At 40.3% G+C, this 25,945-nt stretch overlaps 1 protein-coding gene across 6 annotated transcripts in view; it reads right to left on the bottom strand.

Annotated features, from left to right (window-relative positions):
• MEIS2 (Meis homeobox 2) overlaps nucleotides 1-25,945 on the bottom strand; it is a 208,591-nt gene that overhangs the window by 122,451 nt on the left and 60,195 nt on the right. For all 6 annotated transcript variants that reach the window (XM_032174157.2, XM_058427432.1, XM_058427433.1 and 3 more), the window contains exon 8: nucleotides 23,413-23,558. In XM_032174157.2, coding sequence (XP_032030048.1) covers nucleotides 23,413-23,558 — 146 coding nt within the window. The remainder of the gene's footprint in view (nucleotides 1-23,412; nucleotides 23,559-25,945) is intronic.

Genomic DNA, 25,945 nt, shown 5'->3' with positions numbered 1-25,945 from the left:
AAGTCAGGAGTTCAAGACTAGCCTGACCAACATGGTGAAACCCCGTCTCTACTAAACATACAAAAAATTAGCTGGGCATGGTGGTGGGCGCCTGTAATCCCAGCTACTCCAGAGATTGAGGCAGGAGAATCGCTTGAACCCAGGAGGCAGAGATTGCAGTCAGCCGAGGTCACGCCTTTGCACTCCAGCCTGGGCAACAAGAGCAAAACTGCATCTCAAAAAAAAAAAAAAAAAATTTATATATATATATTCTAGGAGGAACTCAAACAGTTCAATGAATTCAGAGCTTTGGCAATGAAATAAAATTAACAACTACCACTCCTTATAACAACTTCTGGGTTAAGCAAAATAGAAATGACTATCCCCATTTTACAATTGAGGAAACTGAAGCTCAGAGAGGTGAAACGACTTGCCCATTTAACCTGGTTTCTTAACTGGACTAACCTGGGACTGATATTCCTGGCTTACTCCTCTTTCCAGTATAAACAGGCCACCTTACAGTATACTTGTGACAGTAGAGAAAACATTTCTGTAACTTCATTCACACTTGAGTATACAAAATCTCCACTTAGTGAAGAATCTCAGGGAGGAAGACATGGGCAAGAACTCAGGGAACCCAGGGAAGCAAAGTATCTGGAGACTTAATGGCAAGATGAAATTCTTGGAGGCTTTGAGTGGTGGTGGTAGAATGTTACCAATAGCAGAACACCAGGAAGCCTGTTTAAGGGTGCTTTGGGTCCATTTTGTCACATTGCTTCACAAACTACTGTGATCTATTGCAAAGAACTTCTTAAACCCACTGCTTTGATATATGTGAAGTGTAGACCCAGTTACAAGACACAAAACCACAAGACCTTTATCTGCACTTCAAAGTAAGCACAAAAACAAGGGTAGATTATCTCCCAAATTGCCAAACTAATTCTCAAAGCCCAAATGCTTCCAATCCTAAGTGCGGACGCAGTACTATATCTGGGAAAAGAGAATGACTGCATGGGGAAATGACATCATAACACCAAGATGATTGAGCCACAAATGGAAAAATGAGCTCTTCCCAAAGAGATAAAACAACCGATAAAACAGTGCCAAGGTTTGCCTAAAGAGACAAGAGAGAACATCTAAGAATGGGGGATAAAAATCTACATATGTTGTTTTGGTGTCTGACACAATCATCCTAAACCAAACGCATTTTGATTTGAACTTAACTCTGGAACTTTTATTGTTTAGACCCAAGAGATTTCAATGGCTGATGACGGCACTCAAGCAGGTTTCCTGGACCATCCAATCAGAAGTCCTCTCCAGTTTGGTAACACAAAGTCCAGCTTCAGAGCACAGGTTACTTCAATTATCGTCTCCAACTGTCACTAGGTAACACTCAAAAGTTCTCTAAATGCCAAACAGGAAAGGGCCTTAGGGGGCATTCCTCAAGGGATCAGTCCCTTCAGGCACTTAGGTCATAGGTCTAAGGGTTTTTTTTTTTTTTTTGCTCCTTATCAGCATCACAGATTTTTAACTATGGACCTGAACAGATTGGGATAAAAGGAAACACAACTGTACCACCAAAACTCTCATTCTTTTTCATCATAAAAGTACTTAATTCAGAAACTTTAGGGGAAACAAATTCTTTTCTTTCCCAGAATTAGAATTGCGCTGACATTGTGGCCCAACATGTGACTTGAGCTTCAGTATACACTAAAGTGAAAAGCTATTGTCAGTATTTAGCGGAACGCTATGCCATGTCGGAGGTAGTATCAGCTTCCTAACACCAAAAGAAAATTCACGTATCACAGGGCTACTGAGATGAAGTAACGTGCAGCCCCAGAGGGCACAGATTTCTGCTTTATGTAAATCAGAGCCTGTCACGGCATGCATGATTCACTGCTCAGGGTGTACTCTCCTGTGACGAATGAGTCCCGCTTAATTTGGCAGTGATTATGCGGGTTGCTGGCCCTCTAAACCCCTTTGAACTTGTAATTGCTGCTGGTTTAAATAATGAACATTAAGAGGAGTTGAATTCATAAAACTGTAGATAATTACATTTTTTTTTCTTTTCCTCCTTTGTTTTGGTGCAGGAGTATATTCACACACACCCCCCCCCCACGCACACTCACAAACACACACACTTCTAAGGCCACTGATCACTGTATCATGCCAGGATGTTTCATGCCAGGATGTTATCGAAATAAACTGCAGTCTTGTTCCAGGGTTGCTCAGGGAGGGCAGATTTGAGGTGGGGGAAGTGTGGGGTGGGTGGCAGGGGGAGCATCTGGGAGCTGTGCAAGAGGAAGATCAGAAAGGCCTGGATGCTCTAGGAAAGGAGGAGCAATGGCACTCATGAATATTCATAGCTAGGCACATCTGTAGCAGGCTTGCTTTCTACCTTTTTTTTCCCCCTGTGCAGTGCAACATAGAGCACCAGTGCAAACAAAAGGAGGGAATTTTGCAGCTTCACGAGGCTCTAGATAATACTCCTGGTGGTGAACTTTCTCCATGCTTTTACATTCTACATATGGATTTTTAAAGTATATAGTAGGAGATGTGTATATCCTTTCTTTCTATAATGAAAGAAAACCATCCTGTCCCCACATTTATGAAGTGGAAGAAATCACACACTCCCACAGCACATGGATGACTCAAAGCCAGTCCTCCTTTCCCCCTTTCTCCAACCATTGGTAAAAATCACCCAGTATTCTTTGATCCAGGAAAAAACAAATTCTGATTTTATCTGGAGAAAACTGAAACGTTACTGATGGGAGGGGGCAGAATCCAAAGTTAGCCAAGTCAGCTAGCTCTTCCCCTCCCTGAAACAACAAAGAATGAATGATAAATTTAGCAGCCTCATGTTCAGTTTTCAAACAACACTGCTGAGATTTATAGCTTCACTGCTCCCATGGCAAACTAAGCTGCACACAGAAAGCTATCTGTTTTTGATTTCACTCTGTTTTCTCCAGTTTTTGTTCTTTTTTCTATTTGCAGGTTGTTTTTTTTTTAACTCTACATTTTCTTTTTCCTGGTGTGAGTCGAATATCAAAGGCCAGTGAGTGCTGTTGGTAAGCCTCCAGTTTGCGAGAGCCACTCAATGGGATGTTATTAAACCTGCGTCACAACATGGCAGACAGTGATTAATAGCAACTGTATCAACGGTAGCAACTTGAAAAAAACGTCCCTCCAGCAGCTCGAAAAGGGATCAGTGAAGTAAGAATAAGAAACGTCTGCCAGAAACCAGGGCCCAAGATGTTCTTAGAGAGTAGAGTACCCTGGGATTGTGTTTGACAGAAAGAAAAAAGAAATTCCTACTATTATGCATGTAATAGGAACTTTTGCCTTTAACTAAGTCACTTATACTTAAAACAGCTACACATTATAGAACAGCTACACATTAATTTAAAATGAAGTCTGTGTACAGCTTAGGAATCATTTTATTGATGCAATGGTGTCCCCCAAAATAACTAGCAGATGGATTTCCACCCCCTCAATGAAACACTGAAACAAATTGCAGAATTGTCAAAATTTTATCGTGAAGGCACACACTCTATAAAAAGGTTGATTTAAGTGAATTGTAAATTTGCTTCATTGCACAATATTTTTCTAAAATTATAACCGGAAAGTATTCTCTGTTTAATTTTTTAGCATATCCTTTCACAAAACACATCTGCTGTGAAGTATTTCTAATTTGTGCTAACTGCTTTTTAACAAACACACACTTGTCACTACGCCATCTAATTTTATTGGGGCAAAAAAGTACATTCCCCTCCACTCTCTTTGTAATAAGGAATTTGACCTGTTTCTGATGACCCAAACCGATAGAAAATAATAAAATTATTTGAACATCAAATACGAGTGACACATAGGAGGTTAAAAAAATGAGGAAGAATGAAAACGCAGTCAAACCAGAAAGTCAAAGAGAACATGGTAAAGGAGATGAAATAGCTATAATTGTGGAGAAAGAATAAACGTCTATACAGAGTGTGGGCGGGGTTGGTGGCTCATCTCTGTAATCCCTGCACTTTGGGAGGCTGAAGTCAGAGGATCTGCCTGAGCCCAGGGATTCGAGACCAGCCTGGCCAACACAGCAAGACCCTATCTCTACCAAGAGTAAAACATTTAAAAGTGAACTGGGTATGGTGGGGCACACCTGTAGTCCCAGCTACTTGGAAGGCTGAGGTGTAAAGATCGCTTGAGCCCAGAAGTGCAGTCAGCTATGATGGTGCCACTGCACTCCAGCCTGGGCAACAGAGCAAGAACCAGCCTCACACACAAAAAAGTGCCTGATTATGTCTCATTATTAGAAAGGTAATAAGCAGACTAAAAAAAGAAAAATACCGCTAACTAAGAGACAGACCCACCACAGAAGGGAAGGACAGGATGCACTCTCACTCTGAGTGAAGATGGAGATCACCTAGCAACAGTACAAGTCTTCTTTTTATTCTTTCATTTATTCCTATCTCACACCCCTCTTTTCTGTTCCGTCAAGAAAAATGGGATTCTGTGGTGTTTAGGACAGAGGTGAACCGATGACACCAAAAATTTTGAATTTATTTTACCTTCCAAATTATTAGGGAAATTTAAAAGTGTTTGTCCCCTTAAAGGGCCAACGTAGTGATTAAGAGCCAACCTCCCCCAGTATTTAATGCAGGCAACGTGGTAAATGCCTGGCCCAACATTATCTCCTTTGTCCATCCTAACAACCCTAGGAGGAAGTATTATCATTATCCCTATTTTACAAAGATAAGAAATGGAGACTGTTAACAAGTTAAATAACTTGCGTAAGGCAGCTCAGCCAATAAGAGATATTGAAGCTCCATCCAAGCTTTCGATCACTCTATGATCCCTGAATATTTTCTTTATATTTGGAATAAAAAATCCATATGCTCAAAATATTTTACATGTTAATCTTCATGGAATCATAGAGAGCAATAAGAAACAATTACCGGACCTTGCCGGCATCTAAATGATCCAAGGAATGTGTCTTCACTTCTTCACAGCATAGGACCTTGTGCATGTGCTTCAGAAGAAGGAGAAATGTGGCAATCTAGCCAGTAAGACTCACATCATCTCATTAATGTTTTAGATTTATTATACTATGCAACTTCAATCTATCAGGCTTATAATATAAAATTTTTAAAGTAGTGTTGGTTTTTGTGGAAAATGTAAATAGTATCTATACACGCAAAACAAATTATTTCATTTACATAACTGAGGTATGAGAACAAAAATTATTATTGTGTAAGCTGATTTGGAGTCCGAGTATTAAAGGCAATGAATTTCACAGCTAGAATTTAGACTTCTTGAAATACCTAAGAATCCAAGTAGATTTCTACCCATTCATTCATAAACAAGAAAATAAAAGAAAAAATTCCCGTATAATGTACCAGTACAACAGAAGAAACTCATGACATCAAGATGGAAAGATGATTATAATTTGATATCTCCACTAATGGCAGGGGGTAAGGCACACATAATACAAAACTTCCAATTAGCCTCTGCTTCTCTCCTTAAAAACAGTCTAGGGAATGGAGAAGTCTGTAGTGCTGTGGCCCCATCGCTAATGGTTAAACATACTCTGGGTAATGACAGTCCCAAACATCACCCAGCAGGCCAGGTCGGTCATTGATGGTCCCACACTACATTAACTCCAGCTTCAAGCCAAGAGGACTATTCCTAGACCACCCACAGCTATAATTTATGTCATGGGGTGAGGGTTGGAATGAGAAGAGAAAAAGTAATTATTGAGTACCAACCTTGTTCAAGAGAGATAGACTGTTTTACATATTCTATTTTTTTCAGTTCCGCCCCACCCTGACCATCTTACCCATTTTACAGATGAAGAGTTAAAGATGTTAAATAACTCATCCAAATAAACAGCACTAGTAAGTAGCCTCCTGTGAATCAAACCAAAGTCGATCTGAGCACAAGTATTCCATGAGCTACTAAGAATTTCTACCTTTCTGTTTCACCCTTTGTGTAGCAGAGGCATAAGGACTGAAGGTCACCGGGCAAGTCGCTGTCAAAACTTTGATATTTTTACATTCTTTTTGTCTACCACCTCTGTGCTTTCTCATTCATCTTCACCAAGCTACGTCAATGGAATATGCATTGTATCTGTAGTGCACAGATGACAATTTAAATGAGTATTTGGGAGTAGTATTTTGCTATAGAATCATGACGACACTACTTCTTCAATTAAATTGCAAAGCATTCAGGAACTTAAAGTAAATGACTCTCTAGATCACTCATGGGGATAAATTTAGAGCCCCAAAGAGAAAGCAAAATATCTGGTTTGTGCACATGCATATGGCCCGTAGAGGGTAGGGAGAGCATAGTGTGGGGAGGAAGAGAGCTGCACATGGTGAAGCGCAGAGACCAACAGCAGGCCCTGGTCTTAGGTGCTGCCAGGTTCATTCCAACTGCTCACAGTGTGGATTTCAAATATAATCCAAACAGAAGTGACAAAATCCAAAACCACAGGAGCAAACACTGGCTTTCAAGTGCTGTGGGAACAGAGACATTTGTTTAAGTAACCACTGTTTTAAAATTGCATACATAGTAACACCAAAATAAACAGCTTGCGATGCTGTTTATTTTAAGATACACAATAGTAATGTAAAGTGTGGCATGCCCCAGATCCGGGGAGCTCGAACATAATTTACAGTTGTAGAGAGCCCTACGAGGACTCAGCTACACGCCAGGACCGTCTACTTCCTGATTAGATAACAGCGAAGGTCACAAGGCATTGCTTTTTGTGCAGCAAAGAGCCAACAAGCCACCACAAAGACCCTGCTCCTCCTGCTCGCTGTGAATTATGAATCGGGTCCTGTGGAGAGCGGGGTTTGCCAAGTCTCCTCTACAAAGCGTGTATTAATCACAGGTCCTGAGGAGGGGTCAAGAGCACAGTCTGACAAACCGGGAAATGAGTCTCGTCTGCTGACCTCGCTTCCCTCAGTCCTTCCCCTCCCTGATCTAAAAACCAACCAAAGAAGGAAAAGAAAGAGAGGAAAAATATCCTGAAAATACACAAGCTGGTTGGGCGCCGAAGCATATGTAAAACTGAACTCTAAGGAAAAGCAGCTAGATCAAACAAACCTTACACATAATCAAAATAAGATCTCAATTTGTGGCTTATTTTAGCCAACCGAATAGTCCTCCCCACGCCTTCTTTGCTCCTCTTTCCTGCCTCCATCCAGGTGCTTTGAGGAAACATTTGAGGGATCTTTATCTCAGGTTCTCTAAGATAAGACAGTATTTTAGAGAGCTTTATTACTGCCTGGGTCTAGCAAAGACCTGTAATCCTAATGGCATTACTCTTGGCATTCTGGTCTTTTTTTTTTTTTTTTTTTTTTAATCTCACCACATCCTAAATTAACTTGCCTTGTTGCCCTCATCCTCACTGGCTGTTATGGGGGAAAAAAAATCCACAAACCTTTGATCTTTTCCATACACATAATTCCATATCCTTGATTTTTTTTTTAAACTTGTGTTTGTCCTAAAAACTCTGCTCTGAACTGAATTAAGTCCTCCCAAATTTTGTGTGTTGAAACCCCAGCCCCCATATGATAACTATTTGGAGATAGGGCTTTTAGGAGGTAATTAATGTTAAATGAAGTCAGAGGAAAGGTTATGCAGGGACAGGGAGAAGGTGGCTGTCTGCAAACCAGGAGAGAGCCCTCACTCAACAATAACCCTGCTGCACTTGGCTCTTGGACTTTCCAGCCTCCAGAACTGTGAGAAAATAAATGTCTGTTGTTTAAGCCACTCAGGCTATGGTATCTTGTTATGGCAGCCCTAGCTAACTAATATACTCTTCTACTAAAATTATTCATTTTTCCTCCTTACCAGTACCTCTGGAATTAAGGACAAGAGACTAGACTGTTCTCTCTGCCCTTTCTTCCCTTGTTCCCTGCTCCCAGCCCCTACCTAAGACTTTCCAGCCACTTTTCTCATGAAGTTCACAACATTTGCTTTCTTTCCTCTCCACAGTTGTTGAGAGAAGAATGTTGACTTTTAAGCCAATCCCTCTTTCCCCTCTGACTTATGTACATGCTAGGAAGTTCTTCTCCATTCCATGGCTTGCCCCTACTTTTGAAAGCTTCAATATGTATGACAAAGGCCTGTCTAATATCTTGCCTCTCTCATTTCCAATGTTATCCATCTCTACTTTATCAGCAGAAAATTCATCAAACAGAGATGTTGCACCTCCAAGATCACAAACCTAAAAATGCTCTTTCTCTGCTTCTCTTTTCTCTCTCTTATTCTGCGCCTGGACTTGCAACCCCTCGGTGGGTTTCCAGTGTTCCCAGTGTGTTACCACACTTTATTTCTCCCCCTTAGCCAACATGGTTCTTTATTAAAATAAAATTTATTATTCTGTATTATCAATGCAATACACATTACATAGAAAATTTCTAATATAAAAAGTAAAAATTTCACCTAGATCTCCCTACCCAAGGATAATCATTCATATGTTCTGTGCATATGTCCATATATATTTTCTCTAATAAAATTAAAATTATATCATAAATACTGCCTTACCCGTTTTACTTTGCCTAGCAAAACATAGAGATTTCCCCTTACCTCAAAATATTTTTGGAATATAACTTTTAATGGTTACATAGTAGTCCATAACGCTCCATAACATTCCATATCTCCTACATTTGAGAATATAGGTGACTTTCAATTTTTTATTATAATAAATATCTTTATACATAATTTTGCATAGTCTTTGTGTACTTTTAGAATTATTTCTTCATGACAAACTCCTAGAAATGGAATTACTAGATCAAAGGATGAGAACATTTTTAGTTGTTTTCTTTTTTTAACACATATTACTAGTTTATATTTCAGAAAGACCATGTCAATTTTTATAGTCATTATTAAGTTAGATATTTCCTTCTACCCTGGACAGTGCCAGGCATTATAATTTTTTATTCTCAGTTTCTACCAAATAAAAATCTCTTGTTGTTGATTTTTAAATTTATTTGGTCCCAACCTTGGCCTCACAAGTAGCTGGAATTAAAGGTGCACACCAGCACACCCAGCTAATTTATTTAATTTATTTTTATTTTTTTGTAGAGATGGAGTGTCACTATGTTCCCCAGGCTGGTCTTGAAATCTTGAACTCAAGAGATCCTCCCATCTCTGTCTCCCAAAGTGCTGGGATTACAGGCATGAGCCACCACACCAGGCCAATGCTGAACGTTTTTTAAATGCTTACTAATCATTTGTATTTCTGCTTTTGTGAATGGACCTATTCATCTTTTGACTTTTTATTCACTTCATTGTTTTTTCTTTTTCTTTTTTTTTTTTTTTGAGACTGAGTCTTGCTCTGTCACCCAGGCTGGAGTGCAGTGGCACAAGCTCAGCTCACTGCAACCTCCATCTCCCAGGTTCAAGCAATTGTCCTGCCTCAGCCTCCCAAGTAGCTGGGACTACAGGCGCCTGCCAGCACACCCGGCTAATTTTTGTATTTTTAGTAGAGACGGGGTTTCACCATCTTGGCCAGGATGGTCTTGAACTCCTGACCTTGTGATACACCCTCCTCGGCCTCCCAAAGTGCTGGGATTACAGGCGTGGTCCACCGTGCCCAGCCTGCTTCATTTTTATTTCTCACTGATTTATACAATGCTTTACTTATTAGGGACACTAATACTTTGCCTGTTATATAATGTTACATATTTTTGCTAGTTTATTGTTTTTCTTTATTTTGTATATGGTGTTTTCTTGGCATTCAAAAGCTCTTAATTTTCATATGTATGTAATTTAATCTATCACAATTTTTCTTTATAATTCCTTTGCTTTTACTCTCAAAACATTTCATTAAATGAAGGAAAGAGAAATAGTCATATCTACTTCAAAAAACTCTTAAATGTATATTTTGATGAAGACTACTGATGATTTTTTTTCTCAACTGACTTGAAGTGATGCCTTTAAAATTAGTAAATTTCTTTCTATATTTGGGTTGATTTGTGAATTCTTATTTTGTTCAAATGATCATTGTGCCTATTGTGTTAGCCAGTGCCACGTCATGTAGCTTTAGGATACATTTCAGTAATTCTCAGTGCACAAGCTCCCTCATTTTTCTTTTCCAAAAATATCTTGACTTTTCTTAGTTGTTTTATTATTCACATGAACTGTAGGATTATTTTTCTGTCCCAGGAAAGACTATCTCATTGGAATTTTTACTTACTGGTCTGTCATTTCAAAAACTGCTCTAACATCTCCCCTCTCCTCCCCTTGTTGATCTCACCCTTAGGTTTTTCCTGGTGTTTGCTTTAGTCCTTCTTGCTCTTTGGCGCTGAGACTGCCTGAGAAAGGAGGAGATGATGTGGAGAAAGCCCATTCAGTCTGGCCCTCTTTGCTCCAAGTCTGCACTTCCGTGCCTTCCTAATTCACTCTCCACCACCCTCGCCACAATTCCTAGTCATAAGTGAAGAGAAGCTTTTTCCTGACCTCCCTCAGCTTTCTTGCTATCTTTACAAAATGTGTGTTTCTCTGTACCTTCCCAGGTGTGCTTTGGCCCCCATCTTCACTGGCTTCCTTTTCTCTCTCTTTTTTTTTTTTTTTGATGGAGTTTTGTTTTGTCGCCCAGGCTGGAGTGCAGTGGCACTCAGCTCACCGCAACCTCCAACCCCAGGGTTCAAGCAATTCTCCGGCCTCAGCCTCCCGATTAGCTGGGATTACAGGCACCTGGATAATTTTCGTATTTTTAGTAGAGATGGGGTTTTACCACGACAGCCAGGTTGGTCTCGAACTCCTGATCTCAAATGATCCACCTGCCTCGGCCTCCCAAAGTGCTGGGATTACAGGTGTGAGCCACTGCACCTCTCCTGTCCTTGATCTTTCTACAGAATCCACTTCCTCCACTTTGAAACTCCTTCCCTCTTCACATGATCTGATTATGCTCCTACTGGTCTGATGTCTTTATCTCTGCTCACTACTTTCTTTCTTCACCTCTTCACACACAGTCTTCAAAAAGACTCAAACCCCCTTCTCTCTCTGCACTCTCTTATTTTAACCTTTATTCAGTGCCATGGTTTCAAGTATTACCTCTACAAAGATTAGCTCCAACTCTCAAACTATAGTGCCACCACTTCCAGTTTCCACAGAAGTTCATCCACCTGGATATCTGGCTGGTGCATCTAAACCTAAGGCCTCTGTATTCCTTTAGAAGCTTTCCTCACTCTTCTCCCATTCATATTCTGTGCTTTAGTCTAACTGAGCTGTAACATCTGAAATCTCTGTATGTAGAATCAAAGAAAGCCTGATTAAGCATCCAGATTGAAACTGTCTTCAGGGGAAAAAAAAAATTCCACTTATCTCTTGCTGCAATGAGACAATTCTGTCTAGTACGGGACTTTGCCTTCCTTGGAATGGGCCTATGAGATCGCCATTTAAAGATGTAAAACCATTCTTCCCCACCAGCTTGACCAGGATGAAAAATGGCATGCTGATGGACCAGTTAATTCTCAGGATGAAGAGTTTAGGAACAAAGAACAAAGATGCCCAAACCCCCAACCAGCTTGTTCCAAAGCTGTAATAACACAAGTGACAATACGTTTATTGTGAAGTTAGTTTGCAGTCTTCCAGTTCTTTCTCTTAAGTTTGAGTGTACAAATTCCAAAAGTTACTTTGACTCATGCTGCCACATATGAATGGTCTGTCAGGTCTTTGGCCTTTCTCTTGCACATGTGCTATGTGTAGGATTTGATCCCCGTTCCAGACTTAGGGCAAAAGAAACAAGTGCAATACTTGTCTTTGAAGAGTGTGTCACCCACATCCAAGTTCAGGTTTCATGGAGCTATGACAGAGCAAACTATTTCAATGGATTATATGAAAACATTAATAGACACCAGTTTGTACTTGCATAGTATTTTGTCCTTTTCAGAAGTCTGCTTCTAATCTTAGCTAACCCTCAAAACAATGAGGTGAGAAAATGAGCACTCAGATAAATTAAATGACTTGCCCAAAAAAATCCAGGGAGCAAAAGGCTGTGCTAAGACTAGCACACTGGTCAAGTCTTAATTTGGTCCTAACTCCACTGCTTCTGGTATATATATAACCTTATACATGGTAGAGATTTCTTTTACCGTGCCCTGAAATGTTTGCTTTCCTCAACACAATGAGTTAACAGATTCCTCACTATCTAAAGGTAGGAAAGTCACATTGTTTTTGAAACGAATTACAGACATTTCTATTGTCTGCTCCAACCACAGAGGTCCAACCATAGAGTCATGAGAATTTAAGCCTACCTCTTTTTATGTAACTGATTATATATACATCTTAAATAAGCATGGGGGTATTTGGAATAGCCATGGACAAAACGGTACAAGTACATAAGGACCAAAGAGCATGAAATAATTTTTCTGTCAAACTTGCTCTGAAAAAAAAAAAAATCAAAAATTTTAGAGGATTTCCAGACTGACAACAAAGGTCATATTAAAAACTAATGCCTTTTCACATGATCATATTTAATTATACTTAAGTGTTTTACTAGAAAACATAAAACCTTCAGGACTAAGCTCTAAGAGGGGTTTTTATCAAAGTGCCATCAGGTAATCCGTGAGATTTTGCTACACAGTTCTAAATTTATGCCTTCCCAGAAACTAACAGAAAAACTGAGCCTATAATTGAATAATAATGACCCCATGTTCCCATGTTCTCTTACTACTTAAAAAAAAAAAAAATCACCATGAGGAAGTGTTTAAAACAAGTATAGCAACTCATGAGCTGCCTGCAGGTATCTTGAAACACTGAAATAGAACCTGTAACTTTTCACCATGGGGAAAAAAATAAGGTTGCTTTTAAAGAGAGTCCCAATGTGTCACCAAATCTACAGGGAATAATCCAGCATTCATCTTTTCTACTGATAAAAGCCTTTTTCTTTTTAAAAGACTAGTGTAGCAGCACCCCGGTACACTTGGGTTGTTTTTTGTCAGCCTACGATGGGATCGCACCATGTATTCTGGGTAAGAAAAAAGCCATTTTCCAACTGCAATGTGGCCTGAGTCATGGGAATATGCTTTTCTAAATTATTATAGAATTGCCAAATATTTCCAAGACAAAATTAATTCTGGAATATTTGTGATTGCAGGAGAATGATGCAAGAAGTAAAATAAAATCTAGACAGTTATATTATAATGTGATAATGGAGGTATTTAAATTAACAGCAGCAACAAGATTTGATGCTGGGATTAGTAAGAGGAGATCTTCATTATCTGGCTATGTCAGGCAAATCAGATATCAGCAAATTTGGCGGGGGGAGAGTGGTGGCTGGAAGGAAACTAATTAGTGGCCCATGTTAATTTTCTATAATGCTCAGAATAACTAGATAATATTCTCTTCATTTCTTGTCATCGCAGAATCCCACGACAATATCTCTTGAGTTGTAATTTTTTGTGTGTGGACAATCAAGTCAGATTCAACAAATATTCATGTTATCTATTATAACCAAGAAGTAAAACCATAGTTTAAGAAAAATTATCTGCCATTATATTGTGACTTGACAACTTATCCACTATTAGATAAAAACAAATTAGTTCTGGCAGATTTGGGACTTGGCAGTTCAGAATATGAATAGCAAGTGTAAAAGCATGAAAATGGCATTACTATTATGTTTTAAGAGGATAATACACCTATAAAGGGTGCCAGTGATTATTCTGCATACTGTAAACAACTGCTGCCAATCAATTTAGAAAGTGGCACACAGCACCTAAATGTAATAAGGCAAATTCCATTCAACCAACCTAATGCTTCCTACCTAAGTCACCATTTCTTAACAGGAGAAATGGGGCTGGATATCATCTTTACACTTCATAATCTGTTCCAAATTGCAAAAACAGACTACAGCATGGAGAAGGCAGGACATTTCCAGGAGTCCTCTGAAATCTGTGCAGTAACACTCTCTAAAATCAAATTAATCTTGAACGCTAGGGTCACTTTATGACCCTATCCTGCAGCAAAGCTGAGGGACAGTCAGTATTCTCATAACCCAGTAAACTTACCCTGTAATTCCCAATCACTCCACTTCTCCATGGAATATACTTGCAAACTGTGGTCATGTGGAACGAAGAAATGGAAATTTTCCCTATGACCTGAATGAATATTCAGGGATTTCACTAAATAGCATTTAATGGCACTCTATTCTTGGAGTTTTTAAATAGCTGAATATCCAATATGCATATGCCTTCTGTGTTCCTTTATTCAAGGGTCTTCAATTCCCCATCTCCTTGAATTCTTTAACATATTTTTAAACAATTATACTTTCAGTGATATTTTATGAAATTGGGTGCTAAACTTTGAGCTAATAATTATTTCGGTTTCTTTTTGATGGTAATTTAATATGCCTTTCATTCTTCAATCTTTTCATTCAATTCCTTTTTCTTTTTTAAGTAGACTTTATTTTTTTAGATCAGTTTTAGGTTCACAGCAAAACTGAGAGGAAGGTACAGAGATTTCCCATAAATCCCTGGCCCCAAACATGTATAGCCTCCCCATTATCAACACCCCCTACTGGAGTAGCACATTTGTCACAACTGATGAACCTACAATGACACATCATAATCACCCAGAGTCCATACTTTCCATTAGGGTTCACTCCTGGTGTTGTACATACTATGGGTTTGGACAAATGTATAATGACACGTATCCACCATTATAGTATCATCCAGAGTAGTTTGGCTGCCCTTAAAACTCTGTGTTCTGCCTATCAATTACCTATTTTTAAAATGTATCTGCCAGTTAGTAGCTCATAATCTGGGAGGTAAGTTTCTCAGTCTATCTGAGGTGAACCTCTTTTTAAACAGGATTGTCCGATGTACTTTGAAATGTCTTGACACGTCTTAAAATGTTTTTGCATTGAGGAGACTATGCATTTCATTACCCCCATGAAAAGCCATAGTGCCACCACTGTATTGGCGACTTTACCACAATGTCACTCAGAACCATGTGAACAAAGGCTGCTGAATCCCAAACACATCGGTCTTTCCATGCAGAAGCCCTCATAATCCAATTCAAAACACCAAATTGGGACTACAAGTAAGAGGTTATGACATAGCAATATGCAATTTTTCCCCCTCAAGAGAGACAAAGTAAATTCAGTTGCAATTTTCTCTCTTCTAGAGGAGCTTCTAGGATCCAACACGACATTAAATTTTTGGCCTGTCTCTTTAATTTGAGAAATTGTAAAAACGACAACAGATGGCACACAGAATTGACTTATGTCCTCTATTCTTTACTGAAGAAGGGAGTGAAGAGAAACTTTGATAAAGGCCGAAGCTACAGTATGCAGGTCACTATTAAAATTATCTGGTGGCTCTTTGGACAGCTAGCATCAGAACACTCAAGCTTTCATTTTTAGACATTCTTTAAAACTCACCAATACTGTTGCCGGTTGCCACTGGTGATCACAGCCCCAACACTCAGCACCCTCCCATCCCAATAAGGACATGATGGATGTGCCATTAGCTGTGAACCTCAGCAACCTCTGAAATTACCCTTCTGCCCACCCCTATCTCCCATCCCTACCCCTCAAAATCATTATGAAATAGGAAGAACACTCAAGCTTACAGTTAATTGGAAACATTGCAAAAGAAGAGGAATGCTTAGGACAGCATGTCCACTGGAAAATAATTCACCCAGCATTGTTATTTAATGCATTGTGACATCATTTCCTGAAATTAAACAGAGATGACACCAGTTCAGACGATCTCTAGTATAAGATTCCATTCAAATAATTCACAGATGTTTTCCCCTGGCAAGCAGGAAAACAATGCAAAGGCTAAGGCTAGGGGCGGCCCCACTATGCTGCATGTTTGTGGGAAGCTCTCTCTGCTGGTGCTTTCAGCTGTGTGTTCTGCATGTGCATTTCCACATAAGTCTTTCTTAGGAGCCTCACTTGTATGCATGTGAACATTTGCAGCTCTGAATATGAGAAAGACCATCTCTTACTGTATAACCAAGGTCAACATTTCCTATTTGGTATTAATTTGGCTCATAGCTATTTGTATTATGTAGACCAGTCTCAGAATCATGAAGGCCCTAATTTCCAAGCAGAAGTAACTAATGTCCATGAAATACTGATTCAATTAACCATTCAAGATCCTTAAAAGATGTCTAATGATAGAAATTATCACAGTGTCTCCAGGGATACATTTGTGGAAATGGACAAGTGGAGAAATTGGGGGTGGAGGATGAAAGGGGTGGGTAGCACTATATCTCTAACCCTTGGTGATTACGTAAGCTCTGAGCAGCTTCAAGCAGCTGGAAAGCCAAGCACACAACCAGAAGACCAGAATGCCTAACATTTGTGCAGCACATTACAGTTTACAAATTGACTACATCATTTGAGCCACACAGCAACCCAATCAGCTAAATAGGGCAGATAACTTTCATTTTGATGGTAAGAAATAGGTTCAGAGAGGTTGAATAATATCACAGAGTTCACACCTAAGGTTTCTAAGTTCACAGCTGGTGATCCCTTTTTTAAAAACCATTATCATGACCAAGTGCTGTGGCTCACACCTATAATCCTAGCACTTTGGGAGGCTGAGGTGGGAAGATCAGTTGAGGCCACGAGTTCGAGACCAGCCTGGGCAACATAGTGAGATGTCATCTCTATGATCAATCAATAAAAAGTAATAAAAACCGTAACATGCTGTCTTGTAGACAGCCTAGACTTTCACACTCTAAGGAAGATAGCAACTCTATATTCTGTTCATATCCTGGAAGACAAATGGTGAAAGAGAGCATTCTCTCCCAAAAGTAGCCCCATTGGAGACTTTCTGAGCTACTCCATGGCCCATTTCTTCTCCACCTTCCACCCTATCCCTGAAGGCTCACTAGGATGCTCTGGCTTTCATGACACCAGGACTCTCTAATGCTATCACCTGGCTTCAACAAGCAGCCACCAAATGTTAATATGGATTTCGGAAGGCAGAATGCAGACCATGTTCTCTCCTACTGAGGGGTATTTCCATTTTTTTTTTTCTTTTTTTTTCAGGCTGGAGTGCAGTGGCACAGTCTCCACTCACTGCAACCTCTACCTCCTGGGCTCAAGCAATTCTTGTGCCTCAGCCTCCCCAGTAGCTGGGACTATAGGTGTGTGCCAACACACCTGACTAATTTTTGTATTTTTAGTAGAGATGAGGTTTCACCATGTGCCCAGGCTGGTCTTGAACTCCTGGCCTCAAGCAATCCACCCCCCTTGGCCTCCCAAAGTGCTAGGATTACAGGTGTGAGCCATCGCCCCCAGCCTGGATATTATTATTTTTTTTTCTTTGAGACAGTGTCGCACTTTGTCACCCAGCCTGGAGTGCAGTGCCGTGATCATGGCTCCATGCAGCCTTTAACTCCTGGGCTCAAGTGATCCTACCACCTCATACTCCCAAGCAGCCAGGACCACAGTCATGCACCACCATGCCCAGCCAATTAAAAAAAAATTATAGAGATGGGGTCTTGCTATGTTGCCCAGGCTGGTCTCAAACTCCTGAGCTTCAGGCATTCCTCCCACCTTGGCCTCTCAAAGTGTTGAGGTTAAAGGCATAAGCCACTGCACCAGCCATATTTGGGATTTGTTTGGCAAAACCTGGTCTCTCCATCTCTACAATCCCAGGAAAAAATGTGGTAACTTTGGATGCCCAGGTCCATTGGTCAAAGCCTTCTGCTAGCCATTTAACTGGATTAAAATAAGAATTATAGTTACTTTATATATGTACTTATTATAAGAATCAGGCACAGGGCTGAGTACTTTACATTATTTCACTTAATCCTTAAAATAACCTTACCAGGTGGAACTAGAATTATTCTTCTTCTACAGAAATGAAAAATGAGGCTCAGAGAGGGTAATGCCTCAAGATCAAAAATCTACTGTGTTGCACATTCCAGGCCCTGTGCTCTTAACCTCGACATTGGACTGCCTCATTTAAGAAAGAAGCCATCTGGATCTGCACAAGATAAAGAGAACTAGTCAAAGGGCAAAATAGTCTAAGTCTCTCTGTTTCTGTTTCTCTTTCTCCCTCCCTCCCTCTCCCCTCCCTTGCGTATGTGTGTCTGTGTGTGTGTGTGTGTGTGTACATTACAATAACAAATTTAAGATGACTAAGTTTACTGTCATATGGTCTTGATGAACTCGGTGGAGAGACAGGTTTCTCTAACATAACATGGAACTGAATATACTTATAACTTGGGTGCATTGTCTGCGTAGGATGATATCCTTTATAGCACATTTTTATTACCAAACCCAGGCCTTTACAAAATCCCATAAGATAGATTCTAATAGACAAGCAGTAAAATGAGTAAACACCTGATAGGTGGGCTTCACCCCTCTCCCCAACCCCCGGAGATATGAAGAGGGGACAAAGCATTTTGTCATGAACAAAAGGCAGACGTTTTAGAATCTGTAGTTTCAAGGCGGCTGCATACATAATATTGTATCACTTTTGTGTGTGTGTGTGGCTGGGTTTCGTTCTGTTGCTTAGGCTGGAGTCCAGTGGTTCCATCCTAGCTCACTGCAGCCTCAAACTCCTGGGCTCAAATGATCTTCCCACCTTGGGCTACTGAGTAGCGGGGACCACAGGCATGTGTGCACCACACCCGGCTAAATTTTTATTCTTTTGTAGAGATGGGATCTCATTATGTTGCCCAGGCTGGTGTCAAACGCCTAGCCCCAAGCGATCCTCCCCCCTTGGCTTATATCACTTTTAAAAGTAAAATTTGCTTCTGATTCTGTAACGCACATCTTTGAAAGAAGTCCCACATCTCCTAAGTGTGAGCTTTATCCCTATGTTTTCAAATAAGAAGACCTTCAGCCAGAAACTGGTATGAGCATGTAGTGTCTTTGTGTAAGAGCACTTCCTGTTTCTAGTCCATGATCAAATATATTATTTGCAGCACAACTGGAGGAGCTCTTGAAGGTGGCAAGTGGAGGTGCCTGAGGGCCTAATTGAGCACACTAAGGGCTTCTTGGCGTGGAGGAGTTTTTTCATGGTTATGAATAAACCGTCAGCCTGGGTATTATTGCTTGCTGTTGCTTTCTTTATCTTTGAAGTCAAATAAAAACAGTTGTAATGGCAGGCTTACTTTTATGATATCATAGTCGCCATGTGCTAGCAAAAGGAATCTACTTCTCTAGGATTTCCCTAAGTTTTTGTCAGTTTGTTTGTTTGTTTTGCCATTGGGTACTTTCCAGCAAAGGCACACACGTTTCCAAGAGATTCTTTCTTCAATCTTCACTGGATTTTTTAGCTTGAGAAGTTAGGCAGAGCCATCAACCAACGGAAGAGGGTAATGGTATACACACAGTTTTTGCTAGTTGAATTTCTAAAAATATATCGATAGATAGATTTATTTTGTTAAAATTAGTGTGAATTTTTTTAGAGGGGATTTTTCTAAGGGGCATTTTGAAAATAGGGTAGTTCGAAACTAAACATTTGAGGCTAATTATTAATATTTAGCCCCAGATTAAGCAAATTCAGAATGCTTAATTCTGACTATGGAAACTGTTTATCAAATCGCTTGATTTTTTAAATGCCACTTTGGACTTTGTTTAAATATTTTCCTCAGTGTAATCAATTAGTGCAAGTTTGTTACCTTTTCCCCTGAAGTTGGTGGTGCAAAGGAATTTGAGAGATTGTTTGAACTGTTACAGTTGGAGTGGAACTTGTTCGTCCAAGGAAACTGAGGGTGAATGATTTTTGTCATATTGAGACTAAGACTTAACAATTGCTACAGTTGGCCTTTGTTGAGGTAGGTTTTTTTCCACCTCTGGGCCTTTTGAGGTATTCAGAATAGGTGACAATAGCTTGCAGTTGAGAACATATGTAGAAAGACCCCTGTGGCTTATTGGGAAAAGTTGCTCCACGCTGGTTGGGTGTTTGGAAAAAAAAAATACAACCAGAGTTCTTTTATGTTCTGCTAGTTAATGAATGCATGAATGTCAAAATGGGCCAATGGCCCATTCAGGGGGCAAAGCCTTGGCAGCCCCCTTCTTTAAGAACACATCCTGAGATGCAAAATACATTTGCTTAACAAATTAAAATAATGAGATAATTCAATTAGCTTCTTTTTTAAAAAAGAAAGAAAAAAGGGTACATCGGGGATTATTGTAATACAAGAACAGGTCACACTGCACAAAAGGGAACAAACCAGTTTGAAATAATGTTAAAGAGACTAATAATGGAGAAATGCATATTGAATCATGCACTTGTAAAGAAATTTACATGAAATAATAATTTAGACTGCATCTACTTTCAGTGAGCTAGAGCCAACATTTCACTTTGAAAGTCGAAATTAATTAAATGACAGAAAAATATAGTGGGGCATCTCTAGTTCCAAGGACTTCCTCATGCCTGTTAGTGCATGTAAGAAAAGAAATCTAAATTAACATGTCGCTAGTTAGGGGTCTCTATTCTTGGTTTCTGAGCTCAGAATTACAGCTGAGTAAATCTTTCAGCTCATTAAAGATTGGAAAGTAAAAGTTTTACAGGACCATCCTCATCAAAGTTACTGAACCTCTTCTCTGCAGTGGGGTGAAGTGTGGATGAAGAAGGAAAACATTTTCAAAGAGCAAGCAGAGGAGAATTTCCTAAAGCTACAAGGGAGGTGCAGAAAAGGCAGGGGAGCGGCACAGAGAGAAAGATGGGAGACAAAGCCAGTGGGAGAAAGTAATGAAAGGGGCATGTTGTGAAGAAGGTCAGGAGAGAAATAAAGCACTTAGTGAAAAGCAAAAGCAAAGAGAAAGGGGGAAAGAGAGGAAAGAATGACCCATGAGGCTGGGACCGGGCATTGCTCTGACTAAATGTCCTTGAGCAGAACCAAAACCTAGGAGCATGGGAAAGGAGCTTACCCATCCTGCAACGTGTCCCTCTCGTTTGAAAAACGGGGCAACAGAAGGTCCAGGGAACTTAACGGACTTAACTGAGGTTCAGCCAGTACAGAGGATCACAGAGCAAGAATGCAGACTTCCCAACTCCCCCAGCTTAGGCTATTTGAGTCCTCTCTCCCCACCCGGAGGACAGGCAGTCATTAAAAATTTGAGTTGGACAGAGAATTCTGCACAAAGCTTTGCATACATTCAACTAGATGAAAGCACTCTTGAGGTGAGTACAAACTCTTACTGTTAGTTCGTAGCTCAGCAGAGTTACAACAAGTGTCCAGAAATCACCAGCCACCCACAACTCTCAGTCTGTGGCCATGGTGCCTGCTGGGTGCTGTCCTGGGCAGGGAGGTGGGAGATAAGGCATCAAGGTCTCCTGACACTCCCACGTGAGATTCAACTCACAAAATACAGGTGATAAGCCTTTCTATATTTGGTAACACGGAGCTTTCAAAACAAGAAAAGAAAACAGCACTTGGCTTCTCCGTATTTCCCCCTTGTGACTCTGAGCGTATTGATGGTGGAGACTGTGAGATTTCTATGCAACTGTTAAAGGTGATCGTCATTTTGGCAAAGTCATTGTAATGTGGAAAAATCACAGAGCTGGGGACTTGGAAGGCTCGGGCCCTTGTCTCAGCTTGACCTTCAGCTAGTAACTTCCTTTTCTGGGTCTCTGTTTCCTCATCTATAAACAGAGCAGCTGCATTCTCTAAGGTTCTACTGTTCTCTGACATTGGTTTTGATGACAGAGAGGTTGAAAACACACGTAGCTGTTTGCTTGGAAAGCAGCTGTTGAAGGGTTTATTTTTGACCAAGAAAGACCAAGCATGGAGGAAGACAGAGGGAGGGAACCAAACAGGTGAGTTGGTCAGGAGAAGGCGGCTGGCCTGTCATCTGCAGCTACACTGCCTTTCTTAGTTGCTACTCTAACCAAACAAACCTTCATTTAAAAATGAGAAACCCCTCCCCTCACACTCACTCGACTTCCAAATTAAAAACATTTTACAGGTTAGTAAATCTCCAGCTGAGGTGATGTAGCAAAGAACAGCTGTGAAGTAATTTTGATAATGATGAGAATAATAACCACATGGCAAGGTTCAGGGCTTTGCTGTTGCAGCTTCAGTGCTCCTGAATAGATAAAAGTGATTAAATACTCCTGATTATCCCTGACCAATATGTAATGGATTTACAGCCCTTTCAATTAGTCAGTATTTGCTTAGGACTCATTATTTTGTCTTTGGTTAAGTAATCAGCCCAGAGACCGCATGTTCTGTCTAATTCCTCTGAGCCGAGTCAGTGCAGGGCCCTGACCTTTGAAATGGCCATAGCTGCAAGGCAAGAATAACCACTACCACGGCTGCCTCATTGGTTCTCCCAGCTAATCCTGACACCACAGGCCAGATCGATACACCTTAGTTTGCTACTAATGTCCTTACATCAAAATGGCCGATTTAGGAATGTGAATCTATTACTTTTCCCTCTCCACCGCCGCTCCACCCCTTGTCCTTTGTAGCTCTGCAAGAAGAGCAGATCAGCAGCCACCACCATAAATAAAAGTGGAACCTTGTCCTGGACCCATGACACTGTAACTAATGTCATTCAGCATGGCAACACACAAGTTGGATAATCAAAGAAGACCTTCAGCTTTCAATGTGCTACTCTATTTTTAAGTATTAGCCTAAATAGAATGGCCTGAAAACAGTATTATAGCAAGAAGCATCCTCTGAAATTTTTACTGGTTTCCCAGAATTTCCAAATGAACAGTAAAATATAAGCATGCCTAGTTTCTCTGTAAAAATATATTGTAATTTTTTTGTCATGGGAGTCTTAGAGTCAACAGTATGTATCCACACATACAAGGATTGCAAACAGGAAGATAAAGATAAATTGTTACTTTTAAAATGTCGCACATAGTAAAACCGTTTCCAGAAGTGAACATGGTTAGCTTTTAAGATAATGGACTTGAGCAGCTAAAAAAAGAATCTTTAAGGTCCACCTTGCAAAGGCATTATAGCACCTATAACCTTTCTGAATTTGTCATATAAGTAGATGACATATTTGTAAACTGCTTCAGCAATTAAAGCTGCACCTGATACTGTGAGCTTGGACATGCATGTGGCAAGGTGCTTTTTTTTTTTTTTTTTTTTGCCTCCTAGAGGAGACAGACGGCTTTCGTTCATAGTGTAATCAGCAATGTTTATGCACCTGTAAGCTCCTTACAGCCATTTCCCTTGGTTGCTGTTGCATTATCCGAGGTCGCTCTCATACTTTTAGCATAAATAACAAATTTACTTATATATGCTGTGTTTAGGGTCTTAGATCATTTTAAATAAAGTCCATTCCCAGCTTCTTAAAACAAAAACCCGCTACTTTCTAGAGGGTGCTCTTTGGATGGTAATAGTTGATTTAAAAAAAAAGCTACTCTGTTAGTCAGCAGATTTCAAGAATAAGAAAATAGGCACCTTAGTTTAAAAAAAATCTGTATGAGACGGTATAACTTGCTAGCAAAACAACAAAAACTATTTTTTTTGTCTTTCATCTTGACTTACTGTGAGATGCTGGAAGAGCCACGCTCTCATGATATTTGTTGCTACTTTGGGGAAAATGCCTCTTTTCTTCTGGCGTTTTTTGTCCTTATCCGGATCATCATCGTCACCTGTACCAGGTGAAGCTACACTGTTGTCTAAACCATCCCCTAGTAGAAAGAAATAAAAATACATTAGAGAAAACATCGCAAGGGTGCCAACAACAAGTGCAGCTAATGATGAGCTCAGCTAAGCTTGTTGAAAGAAATCCATTAAGCGAGTATATTCTCTTTCATTAAAGTATAATTGGAGACACAAATATGTAAAAGACAAAATTAAACCAGGCCTCTTCAAATGTTAATTTTGTGTGTCTCACACTTGCCCATATCATTAATTCAATTATAATTGTGCACTTGACACAGTGCAGTAGCTCTTTGTCAATTATGGAATCCAATGTGGGAAAACCGCCATCAGAAAACCCATTCAGTGGAAACGCATCCCCATGCCCAGAGTGAACACATACTGTAGGGTAATCAAGTTAAATGTTCTGTAGTCTATATATTCTAGGCTGCCTGCATAGGTGACAGTAACTGTGTCACTGTTCATTGCACATAACGCACTGCCTGCTCAGCCCCTCCTAGAGCTGTCACCTCCTAAGCATGCACATTCGCACACTTCTCATATGACCCTGCACTCGGCATTTGCATGACATGAAAACTTTTAGCTCTCTGCACCACTGATCATTATCATGAAAAAAAAAAGATACACATCAAGGTAGGGTGCTCACTTAATCAGAAGTTTCTATCAACATCTTTCTCTTCTGTGCTTTTCTCTGGCATTAATTGTGCATTAGCAAAAATCATTTACTTTTAACAGTCATAGTTATTTTTTCTTGCCCTCCGGCAAAAATGCCTTGAAAGCCTGCCTGGAGGGCATCTAAATTATGTATCTGAAAAACTCTTCTGGCAAGGCATTGCAGGACCCCTACTTTCTTAAAATTCATACGAGCACGTCTTCCTGTTTTTGGGAAGGCATCAATCAAGAGCAGCAATATATGCCATATCCCTACATTAATATTTGAACTAATAACTTTAAAAAAAGGAAAGAAACAAGATCCGACTTGTGGCATAATCAAATGCAAAATAAATGAAGAATACGGGGACAGCACTGGGGCTTTATAGATGGCTGTGTTTTCCTTGCACATCATTAGCCTGGAGCCACACGAAAGAGGAAAACAGAGAAGTGGTGAGTTTATGCTCCCTGCTGGTGTTTAAGAAGCCAGGGTCCTGGAAGGACATCTGGGAATTGCACTGAGATGGGGGTTTTTGTAATTTAAGAATAGACATTCATTAGCAGTAAATGCCATAAATCCCATGCTAAGTAAAAACCTTGTCCAAGAAAGCCTAAAACAATAAACTCTGTGCTCAATGTAGCCTGAGCTGGATGCTCTGTAGCTTTCTGAGGAATACTAGAGATCCATCAGCTCATTCCCAGACCTGCTCCCTCCTCTCGGACTGTGCTACAGCACAGCCATCCTGCCCACTGGGCCACTTGCCTTCTAACTTCTGGGTCTACTCTGTGGGCTTCCCTGTACCTGTTCTTTTCCTTTCTTGCCAAAAAGCCCTCAACCTTCTTTGACCAGAGAAGCAGAAAAGCCACAGCAAAGAGCTGGCAGATTAATTTTATTGACATTTCCATTTTCACTGCAATGCGATACCCTCCATCACATGGAAGAGATGACCCTCACTATTTACAGACTGACAGGCCACTTCATTACAACCACCCTGCCCCAAGGCAAAGCAGCTCCCTTCCATCTGCCCAAACACTAGAGCATGACCCCGAAGTTGCTGTTCTCTTTTTCTTTGCCTTCTGTTATGATAAAAAAAAAAATGGACCCCATATAGTCAAAGAACGAATCAGTATACAGCGAAACAAAAGGCGTTTGACTCTTTCAACACTGGATATCCAGAGTCTAGTTTTCATCTGTCACCCTCCCTGCACACCCATGTACACCAGAGTGTCGCCTGGACAAGGAGACACACACACATACACGCACACCCAAGCTCATGCAGGGACACGTGCACACGCTTTCCACCATGCCAAGGAACTGCTGCAAGGCAAATTCTCACCCACACTAATGGCTTCTGACTGCTCCTTGGCAACCCTAGCATTTTAACCTGGGTGGATGTGCTCTCCAAAATACAGACACTGGAGCGATCTCATCAGCTGTTCATGTGACACAGATGGAGAGTGGCTATTAGGAGCCAGGCAGTGGGCCTTGGGGATCTGAGGTGCTGTTCTGTAGCCTGAGGCAATTTTGAAAAGCAGTACCCGGAGATGAGGAAAAAAATCCACACTGCAAGTGCAAGTTTGAAGTCAGTCAGTCTGTCTGTCTACCTACCATGGATAAAGATATCTTTGTCTGTAATACGAAATCTATGTAGGCTATCTGAATGTACATTTCAGATAATGTATGTATGGAATAACTCTTTCTTCAATGTCTTCCAAATATAAAAACACACTCTGTAAACAATGCCTGTGTGTATATATTTCTTTC

The sequence above is a fragment of the Hylobates moloch genome, unplaced genomic scaffold (genome assembly GCF_009828535.3).
Source record: "Hylobates moloch isolate HMO894 unplaced genomic scaffold, HMol_V3 SCAFFOLD_14, whole genome shotgun sequence".
NCBI classification, from domain to species: domain Eukaryota; kingdom Metazoa; phylum Chordata; class Mammalia; order Primates; family Hylobatidae; genus Hylobates; species Hylobates moloch.
This window is presented reverse-complemented; position numbering and strand designations above follow the sequence as displayed.